General features: G+C 46.3%; 2 protein-coding genes across 2 annotated transcripts in view; one reads left to right on the forward strand and one right to left on the reverse strand.

The window, feature by feature from the left end:
* UBE2R2 (ubiquitin conjugating enzyme E2 R2) overlaps positions 1-16,726 on the forward strand; it is a 214,605-nt gene that overhangs the window by 46,841 nt on the left and 151,038 nt on the right. The window lies entirely within an intron of this gene.
* On the reverse strand, positions 592-14,019 carry AQP3 (aquaporin 3 (Gill blood group)). The gene is made up of 6 exons (XM_080371172.1): positions 13,800-14,019; positions 4,508-4,634; positions 4,219-4,356; positions 3,321-3,439; positions 2,361-2,578; positions 592-1,642 (listed from the first exon to the last, which is right to left on the reverse strand). The coding sequence occupies exons 1-6, from the start codon at positions 13,905-13,907 to the stop codon at positions 1,474-1,476; spliced, it is 879 nt and encodes a 292-aa protein (XP_080227298.1). The 5' UTR covers positions 13,908-14,019; the 3' UTR covers positions 592-1,473.

Genomic DNA, 16,726 nt, shown 5'->3' on the forward strand with positions numbered 1-16,726 from the left:
TGGGTATTGAAGTTTTATTTTTTAAAAAGAATACATCATTTTAGTACTGGAAATGTGTACAAAGTTACATATTTGAAGGAATTGAGACATCAAAGAAACAGGCTTTGCATGGGACTTACAAATTCTTTCACAACCAATACTGCTTGTTTCAAATACTCTGTAATAATATGGCATTGGGAAAGCCAGACATGCCCTGAGATGCCAGCACTGTTAGTACAGGAGGTGCCCGACCTCAGTCCCTCAGCTGTGAGTACCATGGATACCCCAGTAATTCTGCAGGGTAGAAAAGGAGATGCTCCAACAACAATGCCATAAATTAAGGCCACCCCAGGAAAATTCAACAGTATCTCAAAGCTGTCAGAGAATAGGCAGTTCCCATACATCTTTAAATTAACACATCCCAACCCCGGTATTTAGTAACAGCTTTAAGGAGTATATTTATATATAAATCTACTTCTTTTAAAAAAGCACTATTGTGAAATTTACATGAACACACACAACTTTAGCAACACCATGTTTCCAGTGGAACTTGCCTATTAGCTGCTCACTGTTTATATATAAAGCTGATTAATTAGAAAGGCTGCTACAGGGAGCCAAGCTTTCTTTCTAGGTTAGCCCCTGGCTAGAACAAGGATTTCCTATTTGTTATCTTCTAGGAGTTGACAATATTAAATTTGTGATTAGAACACCAGGGTGCAGTGCTTTGTAAACATTTCGTCTTAGTGCATCCTCACTCTGATGTTATTGATCAGCTGATGGATATGATGTTCTAGGAATTCATGGGAGATACAAGAAGCTTGGCCAATAAAAATCCTTTAGAGAAGTTTATTCCTTGTGCTAAGTTAATAACTTGAGAGCAACATCAAGCATGAATTTGATCCACAGTAGAATCACAGGCAATTTTTTTCCACTACATAGGAATTTCCATTCCATGCTAGCAAAACAATGTAAGTTTTGCATGATCCCCACTTTATAATGTAAGTTTTGCATGATCCCCACTATACAGTGTAAGTTTTGCATGATCCCCACTATACAATGTTAAGTTTTGAATGATCCCCACTTTAAAGATGGGGACATAGGTCTGGAGGGAAGCAGTTTGCCAAACTCACAGGCAAGGTCAGCAACACAGCCCAAAATCTCTCCTGATTCCTCACCCGGCCCATGTTGGAGGTTTTGGACAGCAATGCCCATGTCTCTCCCGATTCCTACGGTCCTCAGCCCCCTTCTACTAGGGAAAGATAACTTGATACTGCATTTGGGGAAAGGCTCACAGGAAAATGCCTAAAGCGAATGCATCAGGGATATACACAACAACAACAAAAAAAAAAGAAAAAAGAAAAAAAAAAAGGGCTACAATATCTCAAGACAGGAAGAAAACTTCCTGTTGTTCTTGAAGCTTTTTAACTCCTCCTTCCTCTTTGCCAGCTGCAGTCCTGAGTAGTTAATGTCTGCCAGATCTTGGTGGCAGCTTCCTCAGGCCCTTTCCTTGTGCTTCACGTTAGACAGCTTGACTGTTTCATGCTCAGAGGCAGGTGGAGAAGGCTCATCGTGACATCCAATCATCAGCTGATAGACTATCACTCCCGCAATGGCCCCAAGGAAAGGAGCAACCACTGGAACCCACCACCAGTGATTACCGGTCCTGGATAACAAAAAGAAAGTGCACAAGGTAAGAACTGCAGCCTAAGCATTAGGATATTTGTGTTGGATCTGGAACAATGCAAGATTGGGTCATCTCCAAACATCACCAGTGACTTGCAAAAAGACTACGGTATCTACATGTCCACAGCAATTTCCAAGGCAGATATTGCCCACCTACTCCAAGTTCAGGTGACAAGCAATTCAGAACAGCTACTTTCAGGACTTCCAAGACTGTCTCTCCGCCTAGGAAGGAGAGAAGCTGTTGCAGTGCGTGAACTGGGCACCTTCGCTTCCCTCCCACTGCTTGCAGGGAAGCAGCCCTTGACAACATATAGCTTGTATTGCTCGTGGCTCTCTTAATTGTATCCAGCCACAACAAAATTGAGTATAACAAACCCATTCCAGTTTCTACCACCAAAGAAATGATAGGCTCATGTTCAAGGTGCACCTGCACTTCTCCTGGATGCTCCTACATTTCCTCCTTGATAACAAAGTTAGATTGTTTGCTCTCGCTGCTGGAAGCTGCCCAGCTTCTACAGTTTCTTAAGAAGTCAGAGCAGAGCAACAGTGTCTTTTAAAAAGACCTCCACCACCAACATTTACACAACCCTAAGATATCTCATGGGTGCTAAGACTCTTTGTAACACCAGAGATATTAAGAGTCCAAATAGGTGGGTTTTTTCTCTTGATGCACAAGGTTTTCATTGGCAAGCACTTACGAGAACACATCAGAGCCCCAGCCAGCGATGGCTGTGAAGAGACGAGGTCCAAAGTCCCTGGCAGGGTTGACAGCATAGCCTGAGTTGAAGCCCATGGAGGTTCCAATAACAAGGACAACGAAGCCAACTGTGAAAGCTTCCAGCCCCGTGGGGACGGGGTTGTTGTAGGGATCGACAATAGCCAAGACACAAACAATCAGGGAGGCGGTGCCAATGAACTGGGGAGGGAGGGAGAAGAAAAAGAAGAATTTAATCCAGATTAATCTTTTAACCAAGGTATGTAACTCCTCTGAAGTCCCATGCATTTAGGACTTAAAGCAGCTCTTCCAGTTTAGAGAATAGGTGATCCCATGGCATCATCAGACTACAGTAGACTGAGCACTCACAGTAGTGGGAGAGCAGAATACGTTTTTCCTGGCAGACTACAGGCTTGATCAATCCCACACATTTTTCCCTACCCACAGAAGAGCTTTGAATAACTGTTTGAGCCACCAGAAAAGCTGAAGACATCTTCCTGAACCTGCTTCCAACCTGCCACAGCTGTGCCTTTGATGGTAACTTTAAGGAGGAGACTGTCACCTCCACCAGCAAACACCACCCCACTTCCAGTTGACCCCTGGGCTATGCAACAGCCACAGTAGTACAGTGGGAGTGAGGAAGACCCATCCCACCTCCTGCTATAGCTCTTCAGGGGCTGAAAACAAGTGGTGTCCTTTTCACTGGTGTCCTGGCCAGTGTTGTACCACTGGTTAAACCCCTTAACATAAGCCTTCTTGCTGTAAGGGTCCTTTCTGGCTCTGCTCTTCCTATGGGCTAGTGAGATACCTGCGCCAGCTCTAAAAACTTCTCTGGATATCTTCTCTTTAAATTGCAATTCGTTCTCTAACTAAAGAAGAGGCCCCAAGCCACCCCAAAAGATTCCTCTTCAAATGCATCTTTATCCTACCAGCACCCCCTTACCTGGTCAAAGAATCCATTCACAATGTTCAGATGCTGAGAGGGGTAGGTGGCAAAGATACCAGCAGTGCCATTCTGTCCTGTTACATGGAGCTGGTTACCGGCAAAAGCCCAGATGGCATCTAGAGGTGGGTGGCGAGGGAAGAAAAAAGCAAGATAGAGATGTCAGTCATTTTCCAACACGCATGAAAGAGAGGACCTTGCTCGGAAAATAACTAAAATGTAGGCATCAGAGAGCCATGAATATTGAGATAGAATTTCCTGAGCACCCCATTGCTATGTGTTGCAAAACCATTTGCTGTAGAACAAACACTCATTTGCAAAACTTAGGGTGTGATACACCACAGTGTTTTACCAGTCAGGGTCAGATGCAGATGGCCTTAGTCCTTGTTGCTATATATTTCTTGTTTGCCAGACACCAGAAAAGAGTTAGAGCCTAAAAGTAAACACTAAGGTGACTCCAAATCTCTCATAAAGGTACTCAAATGCCTCTAAATCAAAAGGTCATCCATGGTGAAGTCTTTGGGATTTTTAAACCAAGAAGGATAAAATGGCTCTGGAACAGTGCACAAATATAAAATCTCCATCACTAGTAGTGTTTCACTGGCTTTTCTGGAAGGTCTGTTTTAGTCCAGACAGTAGATACAAGAGGGGCCATCCAATGATCACTACTCAAAGACAAAAAGATGCACACTGACAGCGCTGGTTGACCTTCAGATTGATTGCAGGATATTTAAGCTGATCATCATAAGAACAGGAAAGCCCACCCAGAAACACAGTAAGGAAGTTTCTTGGATCTCTGCTCTGCAAGAAAATGCTTCTCTCCGATCTGCACACCAGCCTCCTTACAGCAAGTCACACAAGGTTTCTGCACACAAACACACAGGGTTTCTGCACTTACCGTAGTACAACCCAAAGACTATGCCAGCTCCGAGGAAAGCCCCCAGGGTTTGTGCTAGGGCATAAACTGGTAGCTTGATCCAGGGCTCCCGGGCCAAGAAGCACATGGCAAAAGTGACAGCTGGGTTCAGATGTCCACCTGCAGAGAGGGTGGTGGTTAGCATACTTCTACAGGCAGAATTTGGGTCCCAGAGAGGTTTCCATACCATTGCCACATAGGAAAAGTGCAGCCACCTAGGCCTACACAACACCCACAAATGAAATCCAGCCCACACAGAGCCACAACGTACCTGATACCTGTCCTGAGATCAAAATGCCAAGAGTTACAGCAAAGCCAAAGGCCAGGTTGACAGTCAGGAAACTTCCATGACTCCCTTTGCTGAGCACGATCTGTGCAACGGAGCCACAGCCGAACAGCTAGGAGGAGAAGAAGAAGGGATTGAATGCCTGAATGCCTGGAACTGCTCCACTTACACCTGCATGTACCCATGACTTAAAGCCTTCAAAGCTTCAGCCTTTGGTCAGAGTATCTAGGTGTTATCTCTAGGGACAACAGGGGAGGAGAAAGGACACAGGACAAGCCTGTGTCTCCTGGCAGGGGCAAACAAAAACAGGGCCAAAATCAAAAGCAACACTGCACCACAGGAGGCCGGAGATCTTTGTCCACCCATCTAATTTCAAGGCGGTAGGTGAGAAGAATCAGCCAGATGGCATCCTGGACAGAGGTATTCACAGTGCAATGATTCAGATGAGGGACCCGAGTACCTTGTTAAAAAAGGCTAATAATTGTTTGACACAGCAGCGCATAGATTGGCAGGGGAAATTTTACTAATGCCTGGAAAAACAGACATGACTAAAGAAGCCCCTATTCAGCCTGACATTCATGGAGTCACCTTTAAGGTGGCAGTGGCTGACAGTGAGGGATTGGGGCTGCCTCCTTGAGCTGAGGTACCTGAAGGTGTCCCATCTGCGAGGTATACTCTCTGCTGTGGGCACTCTGAGCACAACCCACACTATCCCAAACAACCCATATCCTTCCTGTGGCAAAACCATGTAAGAAAAGATCAGGGAAACACAGATTTGCAGCTCTGCAGCACCAACTTGACACAGACACCATCAAGAACAGTTTGTATACCAAAAAGCCTGCCACCAGCACAGCCAGGGGCTTGGCCTTCTGTCCAAGATCAGGGGTGTGCCAAGCACTCTGGGGGACAACAGATGTTTCTGTTGGGTGATAAAGGGTGTTTCCTGGTAGCTAATGGAGGCATGTGCTTTTTGCTCAAAGACATTTTTTTCCAAACGGATGATCCTTCTCTTCCCAACCACCTCCAAAAACCTTCCTCAGCTCCCTTTTAACAACCCAGACCAGTTTCCCCTGGAAGTTCAGTTCATTAGTCATCCAACTGGAGACTTTCTGCCTTTCCAAGTCTTTCCACTACCCACCATGTAATTTAAGGAGTCCTAATCTTGAACATCTGTATGCTTGTATCTTCCACTGACTACATCTGAGGAGATTCTTGGTGTATACCAGGGATTATCACATCAGCAGGTACCGAGAGCATCCTTAAACTAGGACAAGCATCATGACTTGTTCCTCAAATCTAGGAAGCAAGGCTTGCCTTATTTCTTCTGATCACATTGCCATATCCACATACCCACCAAGATTTTTTGCTTCCATGAATTCCATCATCCCATAATTACTCAATTGCCACAGAGGCAGTATCTGTTCCTAGGGTATAAGCCACCAAATAGGCATTAAGACAGCAGGGTTAGCTGTGTCCAGCTCTCCTGCCAATACTGGACATGACATTGAGCAACACACAATCTGGATCAGGGGCAAAGCCAAAACACACCTAACTCACCCCCTCCCATCCCCTTGGCAGCTTGAATTACTTAAGAAAGCAAACACGGCACTCAGCCTGCTGGGAAATGAGCAGCCAGGTAAGCTGCAGGCTGACTCACAAGGTGGACAGACTGTACGCAGGTGCCCCTTGACAAGAAGCCAGGTCCCCAACACAGGGCCTTGTGCAGAAAGAACAAAGGAACCTGTAGAGCTCGTTAGTTAACGAGGGGGACAGCCAGCACCGCTCTCTGCTGGGTGCAGTCAGAACAGTCCCTTCAAAGCCCTAACCCTGAGCTGCCCAGCTGGGAAACCAGGGCAAAGACACCCAGGCAGAGGCAGAAAAGATGAGTCTTGTTTTTTGTGCAGCGAACAGAACCATCATTCCCATCTCTGCCTAAACCACTGAGGGAAGCATAGCTCCAACTGAGCAAATAAATACTGGCTAACAACCAGGGTGACACCAGTTCCTTCCCTTACCCCAGAAGGGCCCCAGCACGTTTTAGACAGAGGTTTGGAGAGAGTACTTGGCCATGGTGTTTGCTTCTATAAGCCACGCAGCACATCAGGCTGACCGGGGAGGGGATGAGCCCACAAAAAGCTGCAAAGGGCATCTGAATTTGGCAGGGTTGATCCCGAGTTCCTCCCGGCGATGAAGGTATTTGTGTTGTTCACTCTGAAAGAACTGGCAGTTCTGCAAGTGGATGGTGGTTAGCTTGTTAGCCACATACCTCTGGAAACCACAGAGTAGTTTTCCCCCCTCCACCTCCCTGTTCACCCACAAGGGTCTTCACTTAGCCTGAAGGCATGCCAGGTCGGCCACTTCTCAAGAGGTTATCCCCCATCTTCCTCTCCCCTGTCCTACACCTGGCAATAGCTTTCCAGCTTTTCCTCAGGAGTCTATGGGCCGTGCAAAAACACCCTGGAGTCACTCCACAGGAGCGTTACAATTATTTATCAGATGAGCTCTGAGCACTATTTGGCTTAATTCAGCGTAACAGTAGAAAATTTGACCCTCAGCAGGTAAAAAGAGTAAGGTGACATTTAGGGACAGGTTTGAACTTTGATATGCATGTGCACAATTCCACCCTGCATCAGTGGGGCCCACCAAGCATGAACATACATTCTCATGCATGACATTCATCCATGGTATTTGACTTTAATGAACCAGTTCAAATCATACTGAGCCATGTTTTTGTGGCAACTGGTCTGATATTACACAGTTTTGTAGTGGTAGTCTATGTTACAATTTTCAATCATGCCATTTCCACTTCTGCTATTTGCTATTTTCCCAGGCTGTATGAGACAGGAGATCCTCAGCATCTTTTTTTTAAGTCTTCCTTTTCCTTGCAATGTTCACAGAGAAGTGTTCAGGTGCAGATAGCTTGAGTTGAAAGTCAAAGAAGGTCAAATAAAAGCAATTCAGCATTTATCTCAGTGGCGTTTAAGTCTGTACAATGGATGTAAAAAGTCCTTAGGAAATATTATGCCACTATGGTCAGCAGCAGTGGTACACACTCAAGGGGGAGATGACCCCTCTTTCTCTGGATTTTAATAACCTGCCTCTAACATCCTTTTTTCTCTGCTTTGTTCTTTTTTTTTAAAAAAAGCACTACTTGAACATCCAAGCCAACAGAAACCCAGGTTAGCACCTCACATGGCAGTGGATGCAAAAACTGTTGTACTCCTATGACCCACTAGCCAACTTCAAAAGCAGTTTCAAAGTGCTAATAAAATGATTGCAAGAAAGCGTTATGCGATGTTTTAAAGCTACTTTCCTAGGAATTCAGGTCAATGCACCCATTAACCATGTTAATGGAAGCCTGCTCCTTAATTTCATTTTATTGGCTCTAGCACAACCAATGGCTTTCCCTGCCAACAGGGAGGCTTCTCACTCCTCATAAGTGGATCCAACTCCTTGCAGTGCAAAAAAAAAAAAAAGCAAACTCCATGTTCTGCAGGATCCGTGAGCTGAACTGATTTAGGGATGGAGGGGCTGACAGACTCCAGCAGGGAGGAGTACCACCCTGTACAAGGGAGCAGACAGCCAAACACAGCAACAGCAAAACATGGAAAAGGTAGCAGGTCACTGCGCGAAACATCATACTCGAAAAGCTTAAAATCCCTGTGTCCAGGGCATGTTTGGAGAATGGCCCTTTGGCTTTGTCACCCAAGGTATAAACACCCTGTCTCACGGGCTGGACACAAGAAAGCCACAGAGCCAGTCAAGGCTGGTAGGAATGGATCCTGGAGGACAAAAATAAGTTCAGAAAGCTAAAGGAGAGGCAAGGCCATCTGAGTTTATAGGCAGACCTTGTGAAAAGCAGCTCTGTACAGGAGCTCAGGGGGAAGGTAGTGCTCAGCACGCCCCTGCACCACAGCCAGGTTTCTTTCCTTTCTAGTCTCCTGTTCTTTGCTGATGCCTTTTCACGCCTTCAGGTGCAACACAAAAGTCCTGGATGCATTTTTTTTCCTCTTGGACTTCAACAGACTGATCTCTAAATCAAGACAGAAAAGTTTTGCTGGCATAGCCCAGAAGGAGTGTTATTACCTGAATTACAACTTCCATCTTCAGCCAGCAAACAAACCAGTGGTTAGGGAAGGAGCCTGCTGTAAGTCTACTGTAATCACCTCTGTGGATGGGAAGGGCTGTTCAGCTCTTGCTGGCCTCTGGTTAGTGGGGAAGGTGCCAGAAAGGCAGTCAAACCATAGAGAGATACTGACAGAAGATTTTATGCATTAGGCTCACAAAATAACACTTCTCTTCATATCGGAGTTAACTTAGAACTGTCCTACAGTCCCTTCAAGGGGGGAGAGAGGGTGGGAGAGGATGGAGGACTATCACTTCACAGCCAGTTCAAAACAGCCTCCCAACAGCTTCTCTGCAGCTCAAAGCAAGAAGGGGTTAAAGGCACTAAGTCCCGTCGTCGTGTCCCCCCCCCCCCCCCCCCCCCCCCCCCCCGTGGCCTCCTGCTGCCCTCCCCAAGGAACAGGAGGAAGCTGGGTAGATCTCAAGACAGATCCATCCACATTGCTGTTTCTGCTCAAGCAGCACGCAAATATCTTCCACAATTCCATGGCCTGTACAGCCAGAACAACCTTCACCAGCCACAAAGACAATGCTGGGAGCACTGTCGTTTTTACCTTTCCTCAAAGCATCTCTTGAGCAGCCAGACTGGTCATCATTTATAATTTGCAAAGCAAGGACAAACATTAGACCCCACAGTCTGGCTTTTTGTCCAGCATGGTTGGAGCCAGCCTGGAAAAGAAGCAGTCTGACAGGGAAGGGCAGCAGCAGATGGTCTGTCATGTTACGGCTTTTTCTGTGCACTGCACGCTATCCCAGAGCCAGGCAGAGCTGCAGGACTAGAGAGATAAGAAAGTCTAAGAAAAGTTGTGCCGCAACATGCATCACATGCTACAACAATGCTGCACCGAGCTGGAGACATGAGCAGTGCTCAGCATGAGAAACTTGAGCAACGATCAGCAGAGTTGGGCATTTAAAGGTAAATTCACTATTTTAGCTTGTTCTCCTCCACACACACACACAAGCAAAAACACTTATTCTGATATTGCTGGTATCCCTCAGATCAGGACGCTTTAACTCTTGGAAAGATCCATACTCCTGATGGAGTTTTGGTCACAGGGCTGGGCACTGCTGGGGAGAAGCTGCCTTCCCACCTAGGGCAAGTCTTAGCGCCTGAACTGCCCTGTTTGTAGGAAGGAGAAACCTCCTTGCTCCTGCACAGTGACAGCAAGGAGGGACAGTTTTGAGCAGTTAATGAAGAGCTTCAACCTCTCCTGGTAGAAGGGGTGAGGGGGAGCAGCAGCACTACCATTTCCCAAGCCTTCACACCCAGCAACACAGACCCTTTGCAGGGAAGGATCAGCATCATTCCACATGCTTACAGCCCCTTTTAAAGCCTAGCAAAGCATTAACAAAGAAAAGAAATTTTAAAAATTAAAAAAAAAGCATAAAAACACATTCTCCAAATGTGACAAGCTGGGTTCAAGAAAAACAGCACAAATCAAACCGTGGGACCTGCCATGCCACCCTGGACGGCTGCAGGATGAGCGGAGACATTAAGCTCTATGCTGCCAGCAGTTAAATGAGGCTCCCTTTGCCTTGATCATCCTAACCACTTTGTTATTTTGGTTTCTGTGGTCTGTAACATACTCACACACCGAAAAGCTCCCACCTGGCCACAAAGTCAAGGCAGCCCTGGCTGAAAAGCAATTAGAGATAGTTTTGTTCTTTCTTTGTGCACCAACAGCAGTGAATCACAGTTTGTCCAACTTGGAAATCAATTATAAACAGCAAGTTACTTCTGCAAATGTAAAACCAAACAGAGCCACCTCTGATATTTACAGCCAGCAGAGCAAGGCAAACAGATCAAGCCTTTAAGGCAGGCACGGAGGCCTGCCACTGGAAATCTGGCTTTAGTGAGTTGCTACAGTAATAATATAAACAGCAAGTGACTTGGAAAATGCCTTCAGCATTCGCATTGCTTAACTATTGCCAGCAAGTGGTGCTTCTGACATAGGTATAAAGTTCAAACCTAAAGTGCCGCTTGGAAAGTGCATTTTGCAGGGGGGAAAAAGTCATCTTAATTATCAAAGAAAAAGTAGAATCAACATTACTATCTTTGTAACAGTAAAAACACTACCCACAAACTAAAACCACTTTATGCAAGGTGCTGTACATAGCAAAAGCTGCTTGCAAGTAGAGAGCACCTCACCTTTGTGCTATCTGGGGCTTGGCTCCTTGGTTAGATTATTTTTCTTACCTTATCTTAAAAAAAAAAAAAAAAGCACTATTTTGTTTTAACATTTATTGCCTTTACAACCTCCTTAAAAAAATAAGAAAAATAAAATCAAGCACTAATTCTTGAAGACAAAGAGACTTTGCAGGGGTCCAAAATAGCTTTGCTCTAGAAGACTTTGAAAGAGTTGCAGTCGTTATGCAAGTGAAACCAAGGAGGGGGGAAACTGATGTTGTGCCAATATCCATGGTAGGCCAAATTATACATTACGCATTGAAATTTAAAGTAAGCTGCAGACTTTAAACATTCTCCCTCCCTTGGGGCTCAGGAAGTTGATTTCAGTGTGACAACAGCAAACCTTAAAGCCATCCTTAATGCTGTTCTGTTCAGTCAACTCAGCCTCCCATGAACACAATTTCATGGATCCCAGGTCTTTCCTCAGGTATTTTATTGTCTGAGGCCCATAACAGATATTTACTGGGCTTAAACACAGCTAAAGGCATGCACACCCAGCTCAGCATGCTGGCAGAGTGGACAGCCAGCATTTTTGCAAGGTACAGAATAACAGTCTCTCTCCTGGGACCATCCAATTCAAACTACTACCCAGGCTATCTGAAAGGGGAAGAAAGTCATCTTCAAGACCCTACCTGTTTCAAGCAGGTGATATAATAAAAAGATGCAAAGGAATCTGGGTGGTACGGAGAAACAAAATAATTGTTTTAAATAAAAATAAATAAAAACTTTGAGTGTCATTTCACTAAGAAGAATAGACCGGGACAGTTCCAAGATGGAAAGGGATTGACTCGTAGCAGACCAATATTGCAAGTTTGGTGCCCTGGAACCCGTTTCCCTCTCTGTGCACCCTGTTTTTGCTTGCTGAAACTCCTGGAGTATTCATCATGTTTGGGACTTTCCTGTTTCTCCAATCAGCCCACCCCATCTTCCCCCACATGGACACAGCATACCCGCAGCCCTCCCTCCACTGCAGAGTTGCTGCAGGAGATCCTAGGTGACCTTTACAAATCCTACAAGATGGGATTGAGTGCGTCACAAAAACCAGCATATTCTTTGCCCCCAGATAGAAGCTCAGGAATTCCTGAATAAGGCGAGGGATCTGCTTGCAGACTTACACACACTTTAAAACACAGCAGGTGTGGTGCTTCCAAGGACAAGGCATGTATTGTCCACTTTTGCCAACGCAGCATCCAGCCTGGATGATGAGTGACCATTACCAGCCTCATTTTGGGGGCTGCTTATGATTTTGGACCAAGCCCTTCCTCAGGGGCTGAGCACATCCCAACTCCTCTCTGTCCCAGACTGGCAAGACTGTAGGGAAAAGCAGTTTCTATTGTGCCAACTAATACAGTCAGAAGAAAAAAAAAAAAATCACATTTTTGGATCATGAGCCCTTCTGAAAGCTCAGATCCACATGGCTAAAGGCTTGCCTTGTTTCTCAGCAATATCAGCTTGGCTAGCAGGAGACATTATTCTACCTTGCAAGTCTTACCTTGCTTCAGTCCTGAAACGAGCTGCAGCAATATCAGTGATTCACAGACAGCACCTTTCTACCTGTTAATCAATTTCCTATCAGCTTCTACCCACCTTAATTCCAAATAACCCTTCCCTGAAGAATCAGCATGACTTGACAAATCACCAAAGCTGGGTCACTCTGATAATAAACCCATTGCACTGTGTGAATCTGCTTTCTTTTAAGAGTAGTAGCATTCTACAGCCTCTTAGCAGAGACCCCTATCCTCCCATATAAGACCCAGTAGCCCTTTCTTCCTCATAAAAAAAAAAAAAAAGTCTTATTTATGAACGCATAAAATTTTGTGTCAGTCCTTTTGTGTTGTTCTCCAGGTGCACATGCAACTTCATTAAGTCTTCCTCCACTTTCAGCTCCTCCTAGCATTAGATTTCTCCCCAGACAGTCCTACCATCAGTTACAAAGAGGTGTAAACCCACAGTCACTCCACTGAAACCTATATGACTGCTCTGGATTTACACAGCTTCAGAGGAACTTCCACCTGCAGATATTCACTAAGCAAACACCAACTCATTTCTGCTGCTGTATCAACACACCAAACCTGAGGCGCATTGGGCAGTCCCACATTTTCAGATGCAGATTCCAAAAGCCAAGTGCCCCTGTCCCAGTTTTGCTACAGTGGTATTTGTTCTCCACTCCTCACAAACTCTCCATCTGTTCACATCTGCCTTCAACTTCAAAGCAAGCTGGGGCTGTTCAAAATACCCGTGAACTAAGTTACTTATACGCATATCTACCCTGCTTTATCCCTTATATCCCATCCCTTTGGGCACTAAAACAGGAAGAAGAGTTTTGTTGCCATTCACCACTTAAAAACACATCAACTGGCAGCTCGGTGCTGCCAGATGCATGGCAAGTGCAAGCGCCCAGTCAGCTGCTGGCATGGACTGCTGCGGTGTCGTGCAGCCCCACTGATAAGACCCTGGGGAACCTGCAGACAACAGCAAAAAAACACTGCAACACTTTAAATTCTGGCAACTTCTTCTCCATAGGATGCACAAGGAAAACAAAGAGAGGTAAGGACAAGGCTTTCACTTCCCAGGGTGATAACACTTCAAGTATTTCAGTGCCAAGAAAATATTCCAGGGCAGAGAGAAAAGGAAGTTTTGCATAATCTCTAGCAAAACACTTGCTGCTTACACAGAGACATTTTACTCCCCACGCTTCAAAGATACACAAAAGCCCCCAAACACCCAACAAGCTCTGCAGAGCCCACCCTTTGCCAGCAACCCCAAAGCTCACCCTAAAGCAACTTGCATTATTTTTTTTCTTGTGGGTAGGGACTTCTTCTCTAGTCCCGTTGCAGCAGATTGCACCAGAGCTGGGCTCATACCCATGCTGCAAACTCTGGCAGCAGCACAACCCTTCCTCAGGACAATCTCCCCCCACACCCAGGGGTCAGAGAGCATCCCTGCACCACAGCACAGACTCACCACCAGGATCAGTGTCCCCAGGCACTCAGCCAGTGCTTGCCGCACTAATTTGTTTCTGATCCTCAGGTGTTCCTCAATAGTAGCAAGAACGTCCTTTTGCCTCCCCATCACAGCAGAAGTGCCTTTCGAGTAGTGTCAGAGAGAAAGCAGCAGCTGACAAAGCCTCAGCAACGTTTCTTCCCCGGTATGGCTGCCTTTGCTTATAAATAAGTTTGGCGATGCCTGACACACCTCCTGGGTAACCACACCCCTTCCACCCTCTCTTCAAACTCAACTTTTTTTTTTTCCCTCCCTTTCAGCATGAGGCAGAGCGGGTGATTTTCTTCCTTTTCTTTATTGCTCTCATAGGTGGGCAAAAGATTCAGGAGTTTCAGAATGAGAATTAAATGTGGCAAAGATGTCCTGCTCAAACCCTTGCTGTTTTCATCACTTACCACCTAAAACATGGGACCATATCTATCCCTCTCCAGCTTCATCTGGAGATCTAGAAGCCAAATGCATAGACTGAGCAGTCACTTAACCCATTTGTGTGATGCTGGTAGCCTGCTTTCAGCTTTCTTTCATTCCCAAGGTCCTGCAGGATGGGAAAATGATGAGTGCTCCCTGCTGATTGAGAGACGGCAAGTGGTTTTGTAGCAAAGTCATGGGGCAGGAGGGTTTGGTCCCCCACATCTGCACTGCAGGATGAGGACAAGGCACCTCCTGACTCCAGCAATTGTCCAACTGAACTGGTTATCATGAAGCAACACCCGACCTCTCACCATGAAAATCTGCATCTGGGTGCAAACTCTTGTGTTGTCGTTACCATCTGCCTCCCCCTCCCAGAGCTTTGGGAGAACATTTACAGCCCAGTCCCTATGAAAGCTGTGAAGGCAAGCCATGAGCAATCTCCAGTGCAGAGTCAATCCCCACCACAGGACCTTGGCAAGGAGCGCACAGGCTCACCGAGCCTTGCAGGAACCAACCCTTGCTGCCTTTTCATCCTCAGTAACAGCCTTATCACCCTGAGCCAATTCTATGGGACAGCCTGAAAGCAAGCTGTCCCAGTCCGTACCATCTGGGGTGAGGGCTGCTAACAGGGCATGTGCTACTCATGGCATCTGGTTTCTGTTAAGTGAGTAGTAAAAATTCTCCAGGCTCCTTGACTCACCAGGGCTTGATGCAGCACAGCAGGGATGAATTTGCAGGACTGAAGGGGACCCCTTTCCTGGATTGGTTCCCCCACCGCCTCTGCAAAGCCACAGATGCCCAGCTTTTCCCCTTCCCCTTATTTAACCATCAACATTCCTGTTGGAAAAGCAGAGCTTTTTAGAGCAGTGGTGAATGGAGCTTTATTTTGTACAGAAATAACAGTAGCCAGTCCAAGCAGCAGACTCAGGAATGTGATCAAGAAAGCAATAATGTGTGAGGAATCAAATGCGGGGCAACACTCGGGTCTAAACATAATTACAGGGACAGAAAACTTCCCTCGTTACCTTGTGCTCAGGCCCAGTCTGGTATCACCAGCATCAATGGAGTCCTCTGAACTACAGCAACCACTCCATTGGACCCATACAGGCTTGCTGCAACTGGAGTTTGCAAACCATCACTCAGGACACCCATTTTAACTTTATCTCCATCTCTCTCTTCTTGCTGTGCATTACCCAGGCCATGGAAGACCCACAGCCACTCCTCTGCCTCACTTCCTTCTTCACTCCCCTCTCCTTCATCCTTCAGTCTGTCCTTTTCACCCTGACTTTGTATCAAAGCCTTCACAACCAGAAACAAAGATGTGTTTGGGGTTTTTTCCCCTTTGGCAGTTCCTAAAGTAAGGTCTGGGGGCTGTTTTGCCATTTGTTAAACCACCAGTGTGCAGATGTTGTGTTCTGTGGTGTAGGTTTATTGAGATTTATTTAGACTGGGTCCTGGATCCCCTTCCTTCCCTGGTGGTGGGGACAGGGCCATCAGACCAGAAAGATGGGTGAGGAACAAGAGACATGGGGAGGTGTGATATTCTCAGGTCAGTGGGTACACTTCTGTCTGCAGCATCTGAACCCCTCTGGCTACAAGCTGAAGATACAGACATTTCTTCGCGACTGGTGAAGGGAGGGGAGATGTCTAGGCTCCCAGGCTGATGGTAGAAGATGGTGGTAACACCAGCATCAAAGCTAGTGCTTGGAAAAGTCTAGACAGACACAAGCCCATGGAGCCAGGGTGGGGTGGGTTCCCCGACACCGGCTCTGCGACTGACTCACTGACCCTGAGCAAATTCTTCACCTTTCCACACCTCAGCTTCTCCATCAGTAAACTGGAGAGGGTGACATCAGATTCCCTTCTCGGGGCGTTGTGAGGGTGAATCACCGCAAAGATCCAATGACTTCAAATGAGCAACAGGGACTTATGCAACTGCTTTCCTGACAGGCATGTTATTATCTAGGAAGGAGCTTGGGGAAGGGAGAGTGGTGCAATGCTAGACAAAGCAGATCTATTCAGAAGCAATAACTAACCAAAGTGTGGATAAGGGCTGCAAGGCCCCAGTGCAAGAGCTTCTGTGTGCCAAGGCAGGAGTTACCCTGCCACACCATTCATCTGGGCTTCAGGGACACATGACCTAAGCACAAAACAATTAAAGACATGTGTTAGCAGCAGTAAAGGGCATCTCCTGCAGTAACTGGTGCACAGGATACTGGTACCCATCCTGCTGGTTAGAAGAAGTCCATGGGTCAGTAGAAATAAACAAGGAAGGATGTAGCAGTAAGACTTAATAAGGCAGGCCCTCAGAGCTGCTGGGCTCTCCTAGTGTTGGGTGGACACAATGAGATGGCCATGCCTTTAGCGTTGCTTTCCATGGACATTCAAAGGCTCAAAGAAAGGAAATTTCCAAAACTGTCAGAAAGACTCATGCCTGACCTCCTGGTAGCAGTGCCAAACCTACTGAAGCTCAAGCA

The sequence above is a fragment of the Falco punctatus genome (assembly GCF_963210335.1).
Source record: "Falco punctatus genome assembly, chromosome: Z".
NCBI classification, from domain to species: domain Eukaryota; kingdom Metazoa; phylum Chordata; class Aves; order Falconiformes; family Falconidae; genus Falco; species Falco punctatus.